This window comes from Ictidomys tridecemlineatus, chromosome 1 (genome assembly GCF_052094955.1).
Source record: "Ictidomys tridecemlineatus isolate mIctTri1 chromosome 1, mIctTri1.hap1, whole genome shotgun sequence".
NCBI lineage: Eukaryota > Metazoa > Chordata > Mammalia > Rodentia > Sciuridae > Ictidomys > Ictidomys tridecemlineatus.
The window spans coordinates 75414589-75433503 of NC_135477.1; the positions used below are offsets into that span (position 1 = coordinate 75414589).

The 18915-nt window shown below is 46.5% G+C and overlaps 1 protein-coding gene across 1 annotated transcript; it reads left to right on the plus strand.

Annotated features, from left to right (window-relative positions):
* The first annotated feature begins 245 nt into the window (after positions 1-245).
* On the plus strand, positions 246-16624 carry LOC101956281 (annexin A8). Its single transcript, XM_005329244.5, has 12 exons — positions 246-400; positions 3234-3324; positions 4544-4638; positions 5926-6039; positions 7605-7695; positions 8401-8480; positions 8961-9020; positions 9547-9640; positions 9862-9957; positions 11795-11853; positions 12866-12988; positions 15679-16624. The coding sequence occupies exons 1-12, from the start codon at positions 380-382 to the stop codon at positions 15742-15744; spliced, it is 990 nt and encodes a 329-aa protein (XP_005329301.2). The 5' UTR covers positions 246-379; the 3' UTR covers positions 15745-16624.
* Positions 16625-18915: the final 2291 nt, after the last annotated feature.

Here is an 18915-nt window from a genome sequence, read left to right on the forward strand (position 1 = left end):
TGTGTGTGTGTGTGTGTGTGTGTGTATGCATTTTAATGAGATCTAGGTTTAGCAAAACCTGGAGAAAGCTACAGCTGTGTTTGCCAAGTGGACTTTCAAAGGCTGGTTCAGAATTTCCAGTCTACAATGAATAGCGTGATTCTCTAGGGCAAGCCTGGGCAGTCCTGGGTGGGGCCTGGGAGCCACAGGAAGGGCCCAGAGCCAAGCAGAGCACAGAGGGGAGAGGAGGAGGGCAGGGGTGGAGCTGGGCGGAGCCTCCTTACACCACCACACCCATCATCAGAGCTGCCTGAGGTGCAGTGTGTAGCGGAAGACAGACGTGTCCAGTCTGAGTGCAGCCTAAGCAGTGTCTCATCTCTCCCTGGGAAAGGGGATCAAGATGGCCTGGTGGAAAGCTTGGGTAAGTGGGGGTTGAGCAGGGCAAGTGGCTTCCTGCATGGTGTTGGGTGTTTGGGGGCCCAAGACAACATAAAGGCAGAACCTCTGCTACTGATGTCAGCTCAGACTGCACTTGGTCACCTGCTGCATCAAGCCCTGGGAGGAAGTGAGAACAAACTGCCCAGCTCTAAAGGAGCTACCATAGGAACAGGAACTGAGTGGGGGGGGTGGACAGATAAAGACACCTTGAAATATAACAGGGAAGTCAAGGTGGGGATAGTTCAGAAAAAGAATCCCTGCTCTGGGGGGTTCTGTGCTGAGCCTGAGCAGGGTGTGCACTTGAGTCTGCCCTGGGAGGAATCCAGCAGACTTTTCTTGGGGAGGGATCAGTGTGAAAAAGGTACGGAAAAGCGGAGAGCTTGGCTTTGGAGGGATGTAGCTTTGAGTGAACTGAGGGCCCTGGGTGGGTTGGAAATGGACCTGGATCCCACTGCCTGCCATGTGAGGCTCTTCTCCAGGCCCCATTTTTAGGGTGTGGCCCTTGTTTTTTGGTGTGATGTCTGACTTAGGGGGTTAAGATTGATTTGTGCCTTTCTTGGAAAGACATTTCTGTGTGCCAGTTTCAGTGGAAATCTTCAAGATGGGGTAAGGAAAAGCGTGGCAGCCCTCTTGGGCCTTTCAAATAATGTGAAACAGATGTGGCCATAGGCTATGAGTCACCTTGTGGAAAGGTACCCATGTGGACTCGCTTCCTCCTGGGCTGGTCCCAGCAGGAGCTTGAAGCAAATCTGTAGAGGGACTGAACTCCAGAGCTCCATTCCAGATGATGTGCAGTCTCTGAATTCCAGAACATGGCGCCTGTTTTTCTAAAACTATATTGTGGGAAGCAAGGCTCAGCTCTCAATGTGGCACAACCAGAGTCGGGGAGTTAATAACAAATAATGCTCCCCAACCCTATTTCCCTGGTGATTGGGTCACACAGCCTACTAAGTCATAAACTCTTGGATGCCAACTTGGGGGCCGCAGGCAGAACTGGAAACAGAATGTTCAGTGTCCTCCAAGGTCCCAGACGACCTGCATTCCTGTGGGTGAGGCCTTCTTTAGTGAAGTGTCCCAAGAAAGCCCAGTGTCTGGGAAAGGTTGAGTCATGAAGAGAGTGAGAGAAGTCAACAGAGCTCTGCTTCTGAGTCAGGCCATGGATAAAGTCCCAGTCCCTCTGCTCATTATCTGAGTAACTGAGCCCAGTTTTCTCTCCTACAAAGAGAGAGGGACATTAACACCTACTAATTGTGACTGTTGGGGAAGACAGGGATCTAAGCATGAAATCCAAAGCACCTGAAACAGGAACTCTCTCGTCACAAACTCCTAACAACAGAATGCAGCTCCACAAGCCAGGGACACAATGTACGTATGTGCATAGTTGAGCCACATCTAGGACCACAGTGGTCTTCCAGATGGAATTTCCACCCAAATTAAAGGTCAACAATTTCTGTTGTAAAATATGGTGCTAAGAAACAAGAGAGATTTGTCATCGCCATTTGATATTCAAGGAAAAAATCATCCTTTACTCAAAAGAAATAACCTTAGAGATATACTGCGGGTGGAAATCTACACTGTGTTTTCAGGATCTAACCCAGGGTTTGTATAAAAGGGTGGATAGAAGGACCAATGGAGGGAGGGAAGAAGGAAGAAAAGGGAAGGAAAGAAAGAGATAAGAAGTAAGTTGGATGAATGGATGGAAGGATGGAGCAGTAAGGTATGGAAAGAAGGAAAAGTAGATAGATGTAGTATTTGGGTGACTGATTACAGAATGGAGGAATGTGGTCAGATGGGAGATGATGAAAGAGATAGGTGGTCAGGTAAGTGGAAGATGAAACTGACTGAACTCCTTTCCATTTGAAGAATCTCTTAAGGTCCTTCAGATTCAATGCCTATCTCCAATATCCCTCACTCTTTAGCATTCCTCCCAGAAAACACCTACTTAAGAGGGGTTCTCCATCTCATAAGTATCTCAGGAATTATGCAAGGCACATATCTAAAGAGCCCTCAGTCAAACCCTGGATTAGAGGTTTTCAAGTCTAGGGCCCAGGTACTTTGGTTATCTATTTCACAATCCTCACTCACCCTGTAGTACTTTCTAAACCAAATCCTCTGATCCTCACGAATACTGGGGACTTGCAAATATTCTGAGCTATCACAATGCTCAGCAGGGCCCCTAGCCCTCTAAATTCCTGTCAAGTTCCCATTCATCAGGAAAGTGCAGGCTGAGCTCAAGCCATTGGAACCACAAAACCATGCCCAGCTCCCCATCCACCCAGCCATGTCTGTACTCTCAGGGCAGCTATTCAGCTTCAGAAGGCTTTTTCTCTCTTTTTTTTTTTTTTTGCAGTACAGGGATTCGGGGATTATCAGAAATGTGTGTGTGTGTGTGTGTGTGTGTGTGTGTGTGTGTGTTACTGGGGATTGAACCCAAGGCTTCACACAAGCTTGACAAGCACTCTACTGCTGAACTATACTCAGGGCCCTTCAGAAAACCTTATGTGCTCATTTTTCATTCTGCTGCCTGGGGATGGGGTGGAGGGAGCTGAGGATGGCAGGGCTTGCTGCCTGTCCTTAAGTGGTACAGATGGGAATGGGAGAAGTTTTGTGGCTTCTCCCTGAAATCTCTGGTCTTTGTTGCTCCAGCCTGTTGGACAAGGAGCTGGAGGGCTCAGCTGCTAACCTGCAAGGTCTAAGCTGTTCACAGTGTCCAGGAAAAGTGCTCACCATACCAGGGCAGGCTACTGTGGGGGCCAGGAGTCTGCACTGCCCTCCCTCGATTTGCCTGCCTCTAAACAGTCTTGGCACTCTTGCAGATGGAACAGGAGGGTGTCACGGTGAAGGGCAGCCCACACTTCAACCCAGACCCGGATGCGGAGATCCTCTACAAAGCCATGAAGGGAATTGGTGAGTGGGCATCCATGGCCTTGCCCCTGGAAGGCTGGGCCTCTCTGGGTCTTTGCTTCTGCACTCATAGCCCTGGAAAGCTGATGCCAGGGGACAACCAAGGATATAGGGTTCCTCATGATACTCTGAGAGTGACTGACTGCAAAGAATCACAAAGATGCATGCTTCCCAGTAGTGGTCAGCACCAACCCACCTACCGAGACCAAAGAAGAAGAGGACAGGTGTTTCTCCCTGAATAATGGGGGAAAGGGGAGGCCATTTGCTGTGTGCTCTGGTGCAGTCTAAGTTTTCTCACTTATAAAATGGCCCAAAGGAATCTGTATGGCTTATAATTTTGAATGAGATGATGTTGACACTGGGCCTGATGTGGTCAGTGGATGGGAGTTCAGTGGACTGGAGCTGAACCCAGGGGCATCAATCATGTGTGTTCTGTAGTTGCTCCCCATTGGATCTATGTGTACTGCCCCCTTGCCTTTGGCCACCTGGGTACTGTAGGAGCATACTGGGATGGCTGGCCATGGAGTTGGCTTCCTCCGTATCTCCAGCATTGTTCCAATGCCACTCTCATCATGGCTGTGAGTGGGAAAGGCCCATTTGGATGGCCCAGTCAGAGGATAAGCCCTGGTCTCATCCCAGAAAGGATTCACTCCTTACATGGCTCTGCCTGGTGACCTGGGGCATTAAGAACTAGCATTCTCAACCAGGGCCCTGAAGCTTTCTCACATAGCATCCCCTCTGCTTTCTGCCAACTTCTTTACTGTAACCCCACTTCCCAGATGAGAAATCAGAGGCTCTGAGAGGGAAGCCTGCTTGTCCAGTGGCACAAGGTCCATGAGCTGTTGTAGGGGGTCTTAGATCCAGTGGTCTGGATACTCAGTTGTGACCTTCTCCCACTAGGACCAATATGACGAGTGGGGAAGGGATGGGGATCACACTTAACCAAGCTCCTAAGTTCCAGGGAGGAAGTCCAGAGCCATCTGGTCCTCAGATTCTATCCCTGTAAGGCTGGGCCTAAGCTACATTCTTTGTGTGGGTGGAAGGTAGAGAATGAAGAGGGGGCTTTTCCACTTGTCTTTACTCCTTGAAAATCATCAGAGCATTTGGCACTACCCAGGAGGTATGTCCCCACAGCTCAGCCACCAAGCAGTTGTTTTCCCCTGACCCCAGCACTCTCTTGGTCCCCAGAGGTAGTAGGGGTTTTCATGCTGTGTGCCTACAGGGACCAACGAGCAGGCCATCATCGATGTGCTCACCAAGAGAAGCAATGTCCAGCGGCAGCAGATCTCCAAGTCCTTCAAGGCTCAGTTTGGCAAGGTAAGGGGAGGGCTGGGGACTGCAGCCTGGGAAGTGGCTCTGTTCTGAATGAGTCCCTTTTTTAGAGCCATCTTACTGGAAATAGGGACACACAGGACAGTCTTATATTAAACAATTATTCTTTATCCATCTGAAGTTCAAGTTTGAACGGACATCTATTTTATCTGGAAAAGTTATTTATAGCTGTCCAACTCCAATCTGGTGTTGGTCTTCTATACTCTGATCCCATTTCTTCTCCCACCTTCTCTCCAATGCATTTCTCACAGTTGCTCATGTTGCTTGGAGTTGTTTCCTGACTCCAGGTTTTGCTCCCTGAGGTTGGACCACTCTCTCATGACCCACAGTGCAGGCCCAATTCCCTTCTGTTTCATGGCACAGGCTCCTTCTTCTTACATTGGAACTACATGCACTGCCCCCATACTTTTGGCCACCTAAGTACCGCAGGGGGATTCCACCTCTTCTGCCACTAGGATGGAACCAGACAATTGGAGGTGTACTCCAAAAGGAATAAATGCATTCATAGCCATGGTGGCCTACAAGTCTCCATTGGCCCAAACTGTTGGTGATTCAACCCAGGAAGATCAGTAATAAAGCTCAAATATTCCCTTGGATAAATCAGCATACAGTTCTATAAGTCCTTTCCCTTAAATCTTCAGAGCTGTGCATTATTCTTTGCATTCAACCTTTGGAGAAACTAACATTCAGAGAGACTAATAATACTCAGGGTTCTAGTATCTGTAAGCAACAGGGTTGTGATTTGAATTCAGGTCTCACAAAGCCCTTGGTCTTTCTGTTGTTCCCATGCCGATTAGCTGGGTGTGGCCTTGTAGTTCCTTGTAGAGACATGTACCCTTAGAAAGAAACACATGTCAGATAAGACCCTTTCTTCTTTCTTTCATGCCTATAAGCCAAGTAACAGCCATTTAATGGTGATAAAAGCAGCATGCTTCCATTCTCAGAGATTGCAGTCTGGTAAGCAATGGCTGTTTTGTTTTATTCTGAGTTTATGATGTGATCATCACTAGGCTTAGTGCTGAGTTAACTCACCTATCTCTCCATCACACCATAAGCAATGGTATGAAGCAGGATTCCATTATCTCTTTTCAACAGGTCAGGATGCTGATGCTTAGACAGGCTAACAAACTGACCCAAGAGACCCCAGCCAACACATGGCAGAGCCCACAAGAGAATCCAGGCCTAGCCCCTGGGCCCAGATGCCACCCTGTTGCCTGTACTCCCCCAGGCCCAGAAGACAGATATAATCTCCTTTCTTTGTGTCTGCTTTAGGATCTCACTGAAACCTTGAAGTCAGAACTGAGTGGCAAGTTCGAGAGACTCATCGTGGCCCTCATGTATCCACCGTACAGATACGAGGCCAAGGAGCTGCATGATGCCATGCAGGTAATTTCTCTGAGCCACCAAGTGGAATGACCACCTCATTGAGCTGAGCCCAGTGAGTTTGCTGCTCAGACAGCCACCCAACATAGGGATTGACTGGCTATGATGGTGCCCAATTCAGTACTTCTCAAAATGGGATCAGACCTGGAGTGGAATTAGAAAGCAAGTTTTGCAGTCCCACAAACAGTTTCTAGGGTACACTTTAAATGCCTCACTGTACATTTTATTTTGGAAGATTAGGAGGCGTAAGGGCCCCAGTGACAACAATCATTTCCACTGACAGGATGCTCACTGCATGGTTGGTGTCAGGCACTTTTTAAAAAAATAATAATTAAATATATATGACAGCAAAATGCATTTTGATTTATTGTATACAATTTCAACACAACTTTTCATTTTTCTGGTTGTATACAATGTAGCATCGCACCCTATGTGGAGTCTTATATGTACCTAGGATAATGTACCTATCTCATTCCACCATCTTTCCTACCCCCATGCACCCTACCCACCATCCCTCCTTTTTGCTCAATCAAAGTTCCTCTATTTTTTTCCCATGGGTCCCCACTCCCTGTTTTGGATCACCATCTACTTATCAGAGAGAAAATTTGGGCTTTGGTTTTTTGCTTAGCATGATATTCCCCAACTCCATCCATTTACCTGTAAATGACATAATTTTATTCTCTTTTAATGCTGAGTAATATTCCATTATGTATTTATACCACAGTTTCTTTACTCATTCATCTATTGAAGGATATCTAGGTTGGTTCCATTATTTAGCTATTGTGAATTGAGCTGCTATAAACATTGATGTGGCTGTGTCACTATAGTATGCTGATTTTAAGTCCTTTAGGTATAGACCAAGGAGTGGGATAGCTGGGTCAAATGGTGGTTCCACTCCCAGTTTTCTAAGGAATCTCCATACTGCTTTCTATATTGGCTGCACCAATTTGTAGTCCCACCAGCAATATATGAGTGTGTCTTTCTACATATTTGCGCCAACATTTATTGTTGTCTGTATTCTTGATGATTACCATTCTGACTGACATGAGATAAAATCTTAGTAGTTTTGATTTGCATTTCTCTCATTATTAGAAATGCTGAACATTTTTTCATATATTTGTTGATCAAATATTTATCTTCTTCTACGAAGTGTCTGTGGAACTCTTTAGCCCATTTATTAATTGGGTTGTTTTTTTGGTGTTAAGCTTTTCAAGTTCTTTATATATCCGTGTCAGGCATTTTACACTGATGATCTCTAATCCTTACTTCAGGGTGGGGGAAGTTTATCTTCCCTGTTTACAGGTAAAGATGCTTAGGTTCAGCAGGTGGAGCCACCTATATGAGACCACCCAGTTAAGGAGGGAGAGTTGGGACAGCTTGCCCCCAGTATCCATCATTGAGTACAAATGTGAGGTTTCCCCTAATCACAGCCTCCAAAAGAAGCCCCATTAAAGTTAAGAGAGTGGTAGCTGGTGCTTCCTGAAGCTCAGGCAACTGGAGAAAAACTGGTATGGACAGCTAGAGGCCATGGGTAGAATATTCCAGCACACAAATGTTTCTGTTCCCAGGGCTTAGGGACCAAAGAGGGAGTCATCATTGAGATCCTGGCCTCTTGGACCAAACACCAGCTGCAGGAGATAATGAAAGCATATGAGGAGGGTAAGACACCTGCAAAGATGGGTTGGGGTGGGTGGTGCTCACATGGAAATGACACAAGTTTTGGTGGCTGGGCAGGTAATGAGGGTTGACAGTGTACTGGAACATGATGCAAAAGACTTTTGGGAGGCTTTTCCACATGTAGATGTAGCTAAGCACCTACATGATCTCAAGGGCTCATGGTGGGAGAAGCATCAGCCTCACCAAACTGCCCCTTGAGCACTGTTACCACAATCTTCTTCAACAATAGATGTGGTGGTCCTTTCCTGGCTGTGCACAGGCTGACCCTGGGAACAGGGGAAGATCATCTGCTTGCCTCATTGTAATGGGGTGTGGACTATTGATCACCTATCCTGTGTAGTCTACGGGGTACAAGGAAAGCAGAGACCAGACAGGCCTCCATGTTGTGGAGCCAGTTTGTCTGAAAGTTTTGCTTTGTCAAACTTGGTGATGAAGTGGAGCTGTATCAGCAGGTCCTGGCCTGGCTGTTTCACCTTGTCCATCTCTGTGATTTAAGCTTGGTCGGGCATTTATGTTACTTCTGGCTCTGAACACACAGGTGACTCTGCCACTTGGACATTATATTCAGGTCCTATATTCTTCCCAGAAGACTTTAATGGGGAGAGGTGTGGGAAACAGGGCTGGAAGGAGGAAATCAGGCCTTGAGTGGACCCTGGGTTCATGCCTTCTTGTCATATTTCCCTGCAGACTATGGATCCAGTCTAGAGGAAGACATCCAAGGAGACACGAGCGGCTATCTGGAACGGATCCTGGTGTGCCTCCTGCAGGTATCAGCAGGTTCTTGGGTCACCATGGCTTAGGGATCCCCACAGCTCACCCCAGGGAGCAGCCCTCAAGTAGAGCCACTGTGGTCTGGGCAAGGCCATGGGACAACCTAGATGCTGTGTACATTTGATGCATCTCTGCATGGTGGAGGGGCCTGACTACAAAGCCCCTGTGCCCCTCCTGACTCATCCAGGTGAAGGCACCTTGAAAATGACAGGTGAGCACCCTGTCATAATCAGATCCTTCATATAGGTCCCATGCCAGGCTCTTTGCCTAGCTCTCTGAAGGCCCAACCCTACAAGGCAGTGATTCTTCTGTTATACAAATGAGAAATCCAGGGTTTGGAGAGAATAATTGGCTTTCTGAATGTCCATGGCCAAAAAGCTGCAGAGTCCTTCCTGTCCTTTAAGCCCCATTGTCCCTTCAGATCCAGCTGTACTGGTTGCCATCCTGCCTTACAGAGCTCTCCTCTGTGTTCCTAGGGGAGCAGGGATGATGTGAGTGGCTTTGTGGACCCAGGACTGGCTCTTCAAGATGCACAGGTGAGGCTGTCTGTCCCCTACCATCTGGACTTGGAGAGCTTACTTGAGTACCACACCTGGCACATTTTCCCATGGAGCATTATTTGACATAGCTTGGGACCTGCCCAGCTCACTTCTGCCCTCTGGTGTCTGAGGAGGAAAGTAGAGATGCTGGGGAGACAGAAGAAAGAAGAGTAATTTGTATTACTGGGAGTGGGCTGAAGCTCTGTCCTACCAGGACAAGCTCATAATCCTTGTCTCCCTGTGTCTGCCTACCAGTGGGGCACTCAGTGCTCAGTGCTGCCCGGTGGCAGGGGAAGGGTTTGCATTTCCTAAAGTACCTTCAGTCCTAGTGTGGAAGAAAGATTTTAAGCCAGAGCTATTGGGATAAAAGAAGGACAGTATAGTGAACTCCCTTTCATGTAAAGATGGTGGCCTTGCCAAGTGAACAGGGTCTGACCATCGGCCCCAGCTCTGGGGCTCTGAGTTTCTGTCCCTTAACTCTGTTTTCTTCTTTGCGGGCTTGTTCTGGGTGTCCAACTGCTAGGATCTGTATGAAGCAGGAGAGAAGATTCATGGGACTGATGAGATGAAATTCATCACCATCTTGTGCACACGCAGTGCCACTCACCTAATGAGAGGTATGGGGGTAGAGGGAGGCAACGCCAGGCATAGGAGCTGCCCTGGCCCTGGCTTCAGGGCCTCTCCTTCTGTGGTTCACATCCAGTGTACAGCTTTGTCAAGTTGTGGGGAGAGCAACAGAGCCTTGGATTCCCTGGCAACCCAGAGGGAGATGAGGGTGGGCTCTTTGATGTATAGTCTATAATCTGTGAGTTCTTTAAATGGAGCCCTCTCTCCATAGTTTTTGAAGAGTATGAGAAAATCGCCAACAAGAGCATTGAGGACAGCATCAAGAGCGAGACCCATGGCTCATTGGAGGAGGCCATGCTCACTGTGGGTAAGAACTGGGGCATAGTGCTCAGATGCGCATAGGTCCACAGGCTCAGCTGTGGGACAACACCAAAGGGCAAAGGGCAAAGGGCCCAGGGAGGCAAAAACAATAAATAGGACCCCATATTCACCTTCATGAGTCCTCTCCACATCCTTCATGCTCCTAGCCTGTACCCTGGGATTGTCCCACCCCTAGAGTCTCAGTGTGTCTGTCCTGCCGAGGAATATTCTCAGTGCTGTCTATATGACATCCAGTACCATATGAGGGTGTACATACGTGTGTAAGCAAGAGTGTGATTATGTGGGTGTAAATGTAAATGTGTGTGGATTTGCTTAAGTTGTGGGTGAGAATGTGTGCACGAGTATGTGCATTTCTGTGGGGATGTGTTTGAAAGATAATGTGTGGGTGTGTGGATGTGTGCATGTATATGCAAGAATGTGAGTATATGCATGAGTGTGTGCAGTTGTGTGACAGTGTGTTTGAGAGATTGTGTTTGTGTTTGTGTATGTACACACACATGCACAGGGAGAATTCTGATTCTGGTTGTGAGGCCTTGAACAAATCTACCCTTCTGGACCTGAACCAGGGGCCCAGGCCCCCGTCTTAGTTGCCAGTTGCAGAAATGATGGCGTCTGATTTGCCAACAAAGGGTTGGTAGTCCAACACCAGGAGTGTTGAGAACCTTCTCCACAGCAGGAAGTCAGGTCCACTTAGCAGGACCCATTCCAGAGCCCATTTTAAGATCCAGAGCTGAGATCACAATAGAAAGTCATTGCAGAGTCGAGAGCTGTGGCCAAGGCAGAGGGCCCTCTCCTCTTCACCTCACACAATGGAGCTGAGGTCAGGGCTCCTGGGCTAGGGCACTCATCTCCACACTAGGTTGCCTCCCAGCAGCCAGAGTGCTCCTTACTCATCCCTGTCTCTCTGGTAAATGTTTACTGAGACTCCCCAGCCAGCTATGAACCTGGTGATAAAGGACTTAAGGGCTGACAGTGTTGCTGAGATTGGGGTAGTGGGTGTACCTAGATGCTCCAACATAGGCCATTCATTTCTCCTAAAAGCCTCACTCACTTTCACATCACAGATGAGTCAGGGATGTTAGCAATATAGTCAGGTAGGGTTTAAACATGTGCCTACATTCCTCAAAGCCCACGCTTCTTCGGCAGTCCTGGCTGCAAAGAAGGGGTATGCTCTCTCAACCAGGTGCCCCTGGTGCCTTAGTCCTACTGGGCTGAGCCCCACTCATCACATGGGAATTAAAAATGCAGGGGTCCTGCCAATAGAGCTCTCTAAGGTCATGGCCACCATGCTGTGATGCCTCTGTAGAGCTGAGTGGCTAGATTCTTGATGGTGCTATGCCTGGGTGAGAGCCCAGGGACAGTCTGGGTCTAAGGTGCCCTTGGCTTATCTAGCTCTGTGGATGCCACATGAATTTCACTTCCCCCTTTTGCCTATCTGCTCTGGGCCTTTGGAGCTATGCCTAGTGCCCCAATCGCCCTTCCCAGCCTCACCCCCTGGCACAAAGCTTTGAGGGATTTAGGCACGTATTTAATCCCTGCCTCAATGATGCAGTGTGACTTTGTTGCTTGACACGCCTGAGTCATCTGTGACATGAAAGTGAGTCAGTCTTGAAGGAGAAATGAACAGGAAGTGTCCACCACAGTGGGGCCCTGCACACCTCCACTATTCCCTGTCAGAGGATATTAATTAGGTAGGGCACAAAGAAATGTGCAAGACTTGCAAGGCTAACCTTTGAGACCTGAGGCAAAGCATAATTAAAATGAAGGCGTGTGCAGTACTGCCTACAACTTTGAGATGCTAACAGAGCTTTTCTGTTTGACAGTGAAATGCACCCGAAACCTGCACAGCTACTTTGCAGAGAGACTCCACTATGCCATGAAGGTAACCATTGGGTCTACTGACTCCCTTACAATCAGTCATATGTGGCACCAACTGGACCACCAGGGAGCTCAGAGCCACCACTGTCTTCACCACTGGGGTTTCTTTTATTCTCATTTTTTGTACATCAGAAAGATTTTAGTTGTCAGGGAAAACTGAGTCTAGAGAAGGGAAGTCACATCTCCTACAGGGAAATTTGAACAGGTACATGCTTGGGTGTCCAAGGTACTGAACATTTATCATTCTGGGAGACCCGTGTCATAATTGCCAGATTTGTACAACTGAAGCTCCCATTCAAGATCACCCATTTGCTAAGTGGCAGAACTGTGACTTGAACTCAAGCTGGTCCCTTTGTTTTCATTGTATCACAGGGTCTCTATGAAAACAGATTTTCTACTAGAGGTCACAGGCAAGAATTCCAGGAATGAAGGCACCTTTCCATAGTCAAGTTCATAGGAAAATTGCCACACATAGCTCACATCTACCTGTGATAACTTGCCTTTTGTCCAGAAGGCTACCCTAGTCACAAAAACAGATGCCCAAGCCACCCATCACATTTTCTGGTGTCTGAAACCTAATGGGTAGAGAGTTAACTTAATTCTCCAAGAATAATGTCAGTGCCCTCCTTCTCTGATATATGGTTGTTGACACCACCCGAAGTAAGAGCCATGCCAGAAATCTGAAGCCCCAGAAATTAGAAAAGGCATGGGATTCCCAGGTAGCTTCCTGTGAAATGAGACTGCTCAGGTATGAAAGCATGGGAAAATCCTGTTTATGAAATGGCCAGATAAGTCAATTTTGAATTGCTGCTTCTCTAGGAAGAAGTATTCTTTCTGGAGCTATGATTTTTTTGTGTCTAGAATCTAATGTGGCAAACTAAACACCCAATGCAATTTGTCTTCTAAAAAGAAAAGAGGCCTGAGCAGTGAGTGAAAAGAGATTGAGCTTTGTCCATGACTATTGAGGTGGACAGGAAAGATGAGAAATGATGGTTGACTGCTGCTGTCTCATCCAGGGAGCAGGGACACTCGATGGGACCCTGATAAGGAACATTGTTTCCAGGAGTGAAATTGATTTAAATCTTATCAAGAGTCAATTCAAGAAAATGTATGGCAAGACCCTCAGCAGCATGATCATGGTAAGTCATGAGTTTCCAATTTTAATTCCAGTTTGTGACATAGACATAGGAAAGGGGGCCCAACTCAGTCTAGATTTAAGTAGTCCTGGCAGAAAGGTTTCAGGGAAATAAATTGGACAGGCTTCCGAGGATTGCTTAACCAGATTTTGATTAGTGAAAGTTCTAGAGTCTTCAAATGTAGAGTGATTGTTCCACAGCTATAAATTTGAGAAAAAAAATAGCTCATCTGGCAATCAATGCAAATTGAGACCCTGGCAATTTCATTAACATAAGTCAAATCATCACACATGTGCCCAAGTTTTCATTGGCTACTAAGTGAAGTCGCTAGCTCTTCTACAAAGGTTGGTTGCTACTATATTTTCTGGCAAATACATAGTTGACAGCACAATTTGTCCTAGGCCTCTTCGGATTCCACATCCCAGGTTCTGTATCTGTGGATTCAATCACAGAGAATCAAAAATATTTGAAAAAAAAATTGCATCTGCATTGAATATGTACAGGCATTTTTTTCTTGCCATTATTCCCTAAATCATACAGTAAAACAACTATTGACATCGTACTTATATTAGGTACTATAAGTAATCCAGAAATGATTACATGAGTATTTGAAAGGATGAGTGCAGGTTATATGCAAATACTGCACCATTTTATATAAGAGACTTTAGCATCTGTAGATTTTTGTACCCATGGTGAGAGGAAGACCTTGGAATCTATTCCCTGCTGAGATGAATGTATGTTTAAAGAAAACACTTCTGCTTTAAGATGTTTCAGAATGGAGAAGCATGCAGGCAGCGGGTAGGGAAGGACTGGAATTATTCTTTGTTTTGTTTTGTTTTAGTCTTCCCAGGCAACCTTGTCAGGAGACAGAAGGGCTAAGCTCAAACCAGCCTGGGCTGCTGCTATGTCACCCACAGGCAGTTCAAGCAGATTGTCATGAATTCTCTCAACCACACATGGCTACTTAGGCCACTGGAAAGATTTCTGTTCCTTCTCAGCATTCTATTCAGATAGAGACACAGTTCATTTCCAAAGAACAAAAACTCTGTTAGGTAAAATGATCACTTCAACCTAAGATGTAGACCCCATGGTAGATATGAAAACTTAGCAAACTAATGATTTGAGACAAAAGTGCAGCTGTTTTATCCAGCAATAGATTTTGATTTTTGTTTTCTAATGTTGTCCCTTAAGAAAAATTCAGGTGGAGTTGTGAATGCACTGACCAAACATTTTCTTTAGAAAATGTAGTTAAAAATCAATAAGATTCTCAGTAAATTTTCCTAAACTATCAAGGACTAGATAATTCCTATGAGATTTAAGCTGCTTCAGAGCAAAGCAGAATCAGCTCCTACCCGATACCTACCGCACGACCTTGGAGGAGACCTTCACCCTCTCTTGGTCCCAGTGCCCTCAACCACAGAAAAAGGGAGCTGGATGGTTTGCCCTTGCCTGTTCCCCTGGCTCTACATGCAGATCCTTGACTAGCCAGTCCTGCTGAGACCAACAAGTGGCTAAGAAATGGAGTCATTGCATCTATGGGGTCCCTCTTATAGCGAAAGGAACTCTAATCCTTACATGAGCTGGTTGCTGAGCAGTCAGGCTCAACTCCTTCCTACCACTCACTCCTTACTACATCTCAGCAAGATGCCTGCCAACATCAATGGCATTTTATAGAGGAGAGAATGTCTCACAGAGGTTAAGGGATGGTCGATGACACAGCTAAGGGTCATGTCTGAGATCTCTCCACCCCATGGCACAGCCTCCCGTTATAGCACCCTGCTTTCAATCTTGGTGAACTTGTCAGCTTTTAATTGCTGTGACCAAATACCTGGGAATAACAGCCTATAGGAAGGAAGATTTATTTCAACTCACGATTTTAGGGGTTTTGTAGTCCTTGGTTCACTGGCTCTGTTTCTGAGGGCCTGTGGTTCAGGCAGAGCATCAGGGAAGAGGGGATGTGGTGGAGCAAACCTGCTTCCCTCATGGAGCTTGGAAGCAGAGAGAGAAGGAGAAAGGGGCCAGGGACAAGAAGTACCCTTCAGGGTACCCCTAGTGACCTACTTCCTCCAACAAGCCCCCACCTACCTCAGTTTCCACTAACTCCTAATAATGTCACCAAATTTTTAATCTATCAATGGACTAATCCACTGATGAGGTCAGAGCCCTCATCATCCAATCATTTTCTAAAAGATCCGCCTCCGAACATGGCTGAATTGATTGGAGACCAAGCCTTCAACACAAACTTTTGGTGGATATTTCAGATTCAAAACGTCACACTTGCCTCCCTGAACTGCAATAGCAGGTGTTGAAAAAATAATAGATGACTGTTGAGCGAGTGAATGGTTAACTGAGTGAAACCTGAGAAAGAGCCCCAGGGCAATTGATGGGGTAAGAAAGTCACCCACACACTTTTTTGTATTTAAGAACATACTGTTTCTGTGATTCATTTTTTTCACAACCATGTCCCATGGAAGTAGTAAGAAAAAATAAAAAACAAGATACAAAGGAGTAGTCTGAAATGAAGAGCAAGGAAAGAAGAAAAGTAGGGAGCCCGTGGTGTAGGAACACCTGAAGGGCTGGGTCCCATCCAAGGAGAACAACTTCTAGTAATAATAAATAGTGGGTGCTCTTGAGGAGCCAGATCAATGTCACGAACATCCCCCTTTTAATTCTCCTGTGACTTCTGCCTTCAGGATGACACCAGCGGTGACTACAAGAATGCCCTGCTGAGTCTGGTGGGCAGCGATCCTGATCCCTGAAGACACTGAAGAATGAGAGCAGAGGCCAAAAAGCTAGAGACTCCAGGCCCTGCTGGCACAACCTTGGCAATGGACGGGGGTGGGGGTGGGAACCTCAGCCAGGCTTTTAGACTTCTATCCCTAGTTCCCAGTGCTTTTCAGTCAATATTTCTTATTCAGAGGATGAAACCAGCCTGGGGTTCCTCTTTCTACCCTTTCCTCTGGTCATTTTTAGGTATGTGTACCATGCCAACCTTAGATACCTCTAGCCAGACAAATACATCAGCATGAAGGGGCTTTCTGGGGCTCAGTGGTCTTTTTTTTTTTAACTTTCTAGACAGGTGTTTCTCAAGTTTGATTGATCAGAGAATCACCTAGGTACAGATTACAGAGATCCCTTGGCTCTGCCCCATCTACCGAACCTAAGCCTTCTAATGAAGACCAAGGAATATCTGTCTTAGCTAAGATGTGCTTTTCTATCAGGCAACAGTAAGAATACCATGAAAACCCTATTGTTGTAGAGCTCACACCCCGTGGGAAGCTGGGAAAGGGACACTTTTTCATGCCAACTAGGATGCCTATAATAAAACTCATTCACAAGCCTCATCAGAAATCTTGAAGCTTTGGATGGAAGAGAAATTCTCATATCATCCTGATAAGAGAGTAATTAGACTACAAATCCACATTCTGACCCAAGGACGCTATGTCGAAAGAGGCTGAGACTTTTTCATTTGCCAACCAACTCCTGACACAGCATGCAGCAGAGGGCAGCATGCCAGACCCTGAACACAATTCTTATCCTGACCCAGTGGCCACTGAGCCCAGACACCCAGAGAAGCTGAGGGTAGTCTTTCCAAATATGTTTCATTTTCAGAACAATAAAAATTTATGTAATGAAAAAGCGTCTTTGGATTTTTAACAGTGACAGATTCAGCCCAATTTCTTTTGTCAGAAACATATCTTTGGGGAGCAGTTAAACCTCAACACCTTGTGGACATTTCCCTGAAGGAACACGGAGGGTGAGCAGTGCCCACTGTTGCCCTGGGGACAAACCTGTGAATGAGGATAATTTCTAGTTACTTTCTGATTTGTAACCAATATCTCAGGGTTGAAAGGGGCTTGGAAAGTCACCTGGTCCTGTTCCAGCCTGCAGCTTTACCACTCTCCCTGGCATTCACCCAGGGGTGATCCTTGGTGTCCTAGAACCATACTCAATATGTATAGAGCACACTGAAGTGTCTTCAGAAATGAAGACTAACTGCTTTCTGGGGAGGCAAAATCTTTCTCCAACTGAGGCCAAACTTGCCCTGTCATGCCCATTGCTCTTAACTCTGCCATCTAGAGCCACAATGTTCATTCTTTCCTAATAACAACATTTTGACATCTGAAGAAGGCCCACATGTTTCAGTAAACCTCTGGCCAAAGGTAAATGCCCCCATTATCTCCTGTTGGTTGGAATCTGATTTGAGACCATGACCTATGAACATGCTCCATTTTGCAGACTCCAGAGCGAATCTCCAAAGGGTCTGGACATGTCAGGGAGACAAGAGCAGTGTGGGCTCTGAGGTCACACACATGGGTTGTGGCTTTGGGGTTCATGACTCTTACCAACTGACTTTCTGTAAAATTGAGTTCCCTTGCATTTCAGTGCAGGGTGGAGTCCTGGTTTAGATTGCTTCCTTAGAGCTAGTGTTGTAAAATCATCATTTAATGGTACTCACAGATTGTATAGATCTAGAATTCAGCCAGGATACCCCACAGATGGCTTATCGCTACTGCTGAAAATCTGGACACTTTGTTGGAATGATCTAAACTTGGGGTGATTACAGAGCAGGAGGTCTCCATCACATGGAAGATTCTTCATTTCCATATTTGGTGTCAAGGTGAGGAGACTGAAAGGCTGGCCTCAGCTGGGTTCTGGGAATTCTGACATGCAACCTTTCCATCATGGTGGCCTTGGGTGGGAAAGATGCCCCATGTGGCAGCTCAGGACACTGTGTTCATCTAGTGGGTGAAAAGCAGGCAGCATTGCCCTCTGTGATGTAGACTCAGGAGTCACACTGCATTACTACTCTGCCCCTCGTTGGTCAAAAAATATCACTAGCCATCCATCCAGCTTCAAGAGGTAGGGACACAGACACCCCCCCCCTCCCCGTCAATGAGAGGAGGGTCAAGGACTTATGACCCTCAAGGACTCTTTAATCAAAAAGTGGTACTCAGATTATTCAACTGGGTCAACACAGCCCACTTACCTGTATGGCCGATGCCTGTAGGGCCAGAACAAAACTCCAGAGGCCCCTGCAGGGCCAGGCCTTGAGCCTTGGTGCTGGGTGGAGGGTTTATGGGACACGAGGGAGGCTCTGGGGGTGAAAGGCAAGAGCTACATTCCAATATATCTTAGTCTGCACAAGTTGTCATGATAGCATACAGAGGATAATTGGATGACTTGAGCAACAATTTTTTTTTCCTAATACCTCTGGATACTGGGAATTCTAAGGTCAAGGGGGAGCCTATGTAGTTTCTGGTGAGTGCTATCTCCTAGCTTTCAAAAGGCTTCCTTCTGTACTTATCTTCACATGGCGTATAGTCAGAGACACAAAATTCTCTTTCTCCTCAAATGGTCACTAATACCATCATAAAAGTCTCACCACTTTATGAGGTTAAATGACCTTCTCTAACCCTAATGACCTCTCAAAAGCCCCATCTCCAAATACTGTCGCACTAGGAACTGCGCTTCAACAGCAAACATTCAGACCGTAGCACAGCAGTGCTGAGGTCCCCGCAGTTTCACATCCACCTTTAACAGCTGTGCCAGGGTGAAGCACTGAACACTGGCCCTGCCTAATGATTCTCCTTTTCTCTTTTTTAGTTCAAGTTCTGCCCTGAACTTCCTCTCAATGCTGAGTTACTCTCTGACCCACAACTATTTTCTTCCTAAATGCTTTAAGAAGAACTTAGAAGACTCCTCTTCCCTGTAGTTCTGTTCCCACTTGGTTTCAAGGCTTGGGATTCGTTTGCAGTCCACCTGAGAAAACCCTCACATGGCCAAATAGGAGCTATGAGCAAAGCTGAAGCTGTCCAGGAAATGACAGCATGCCCAAGTGTATGCCCAGCAAGGCCATCTCTTTTAGCAGAAACATAATGCTTATGCATCTCACAATGGACCAGAAGACACTCCTGCACACAGAAGAG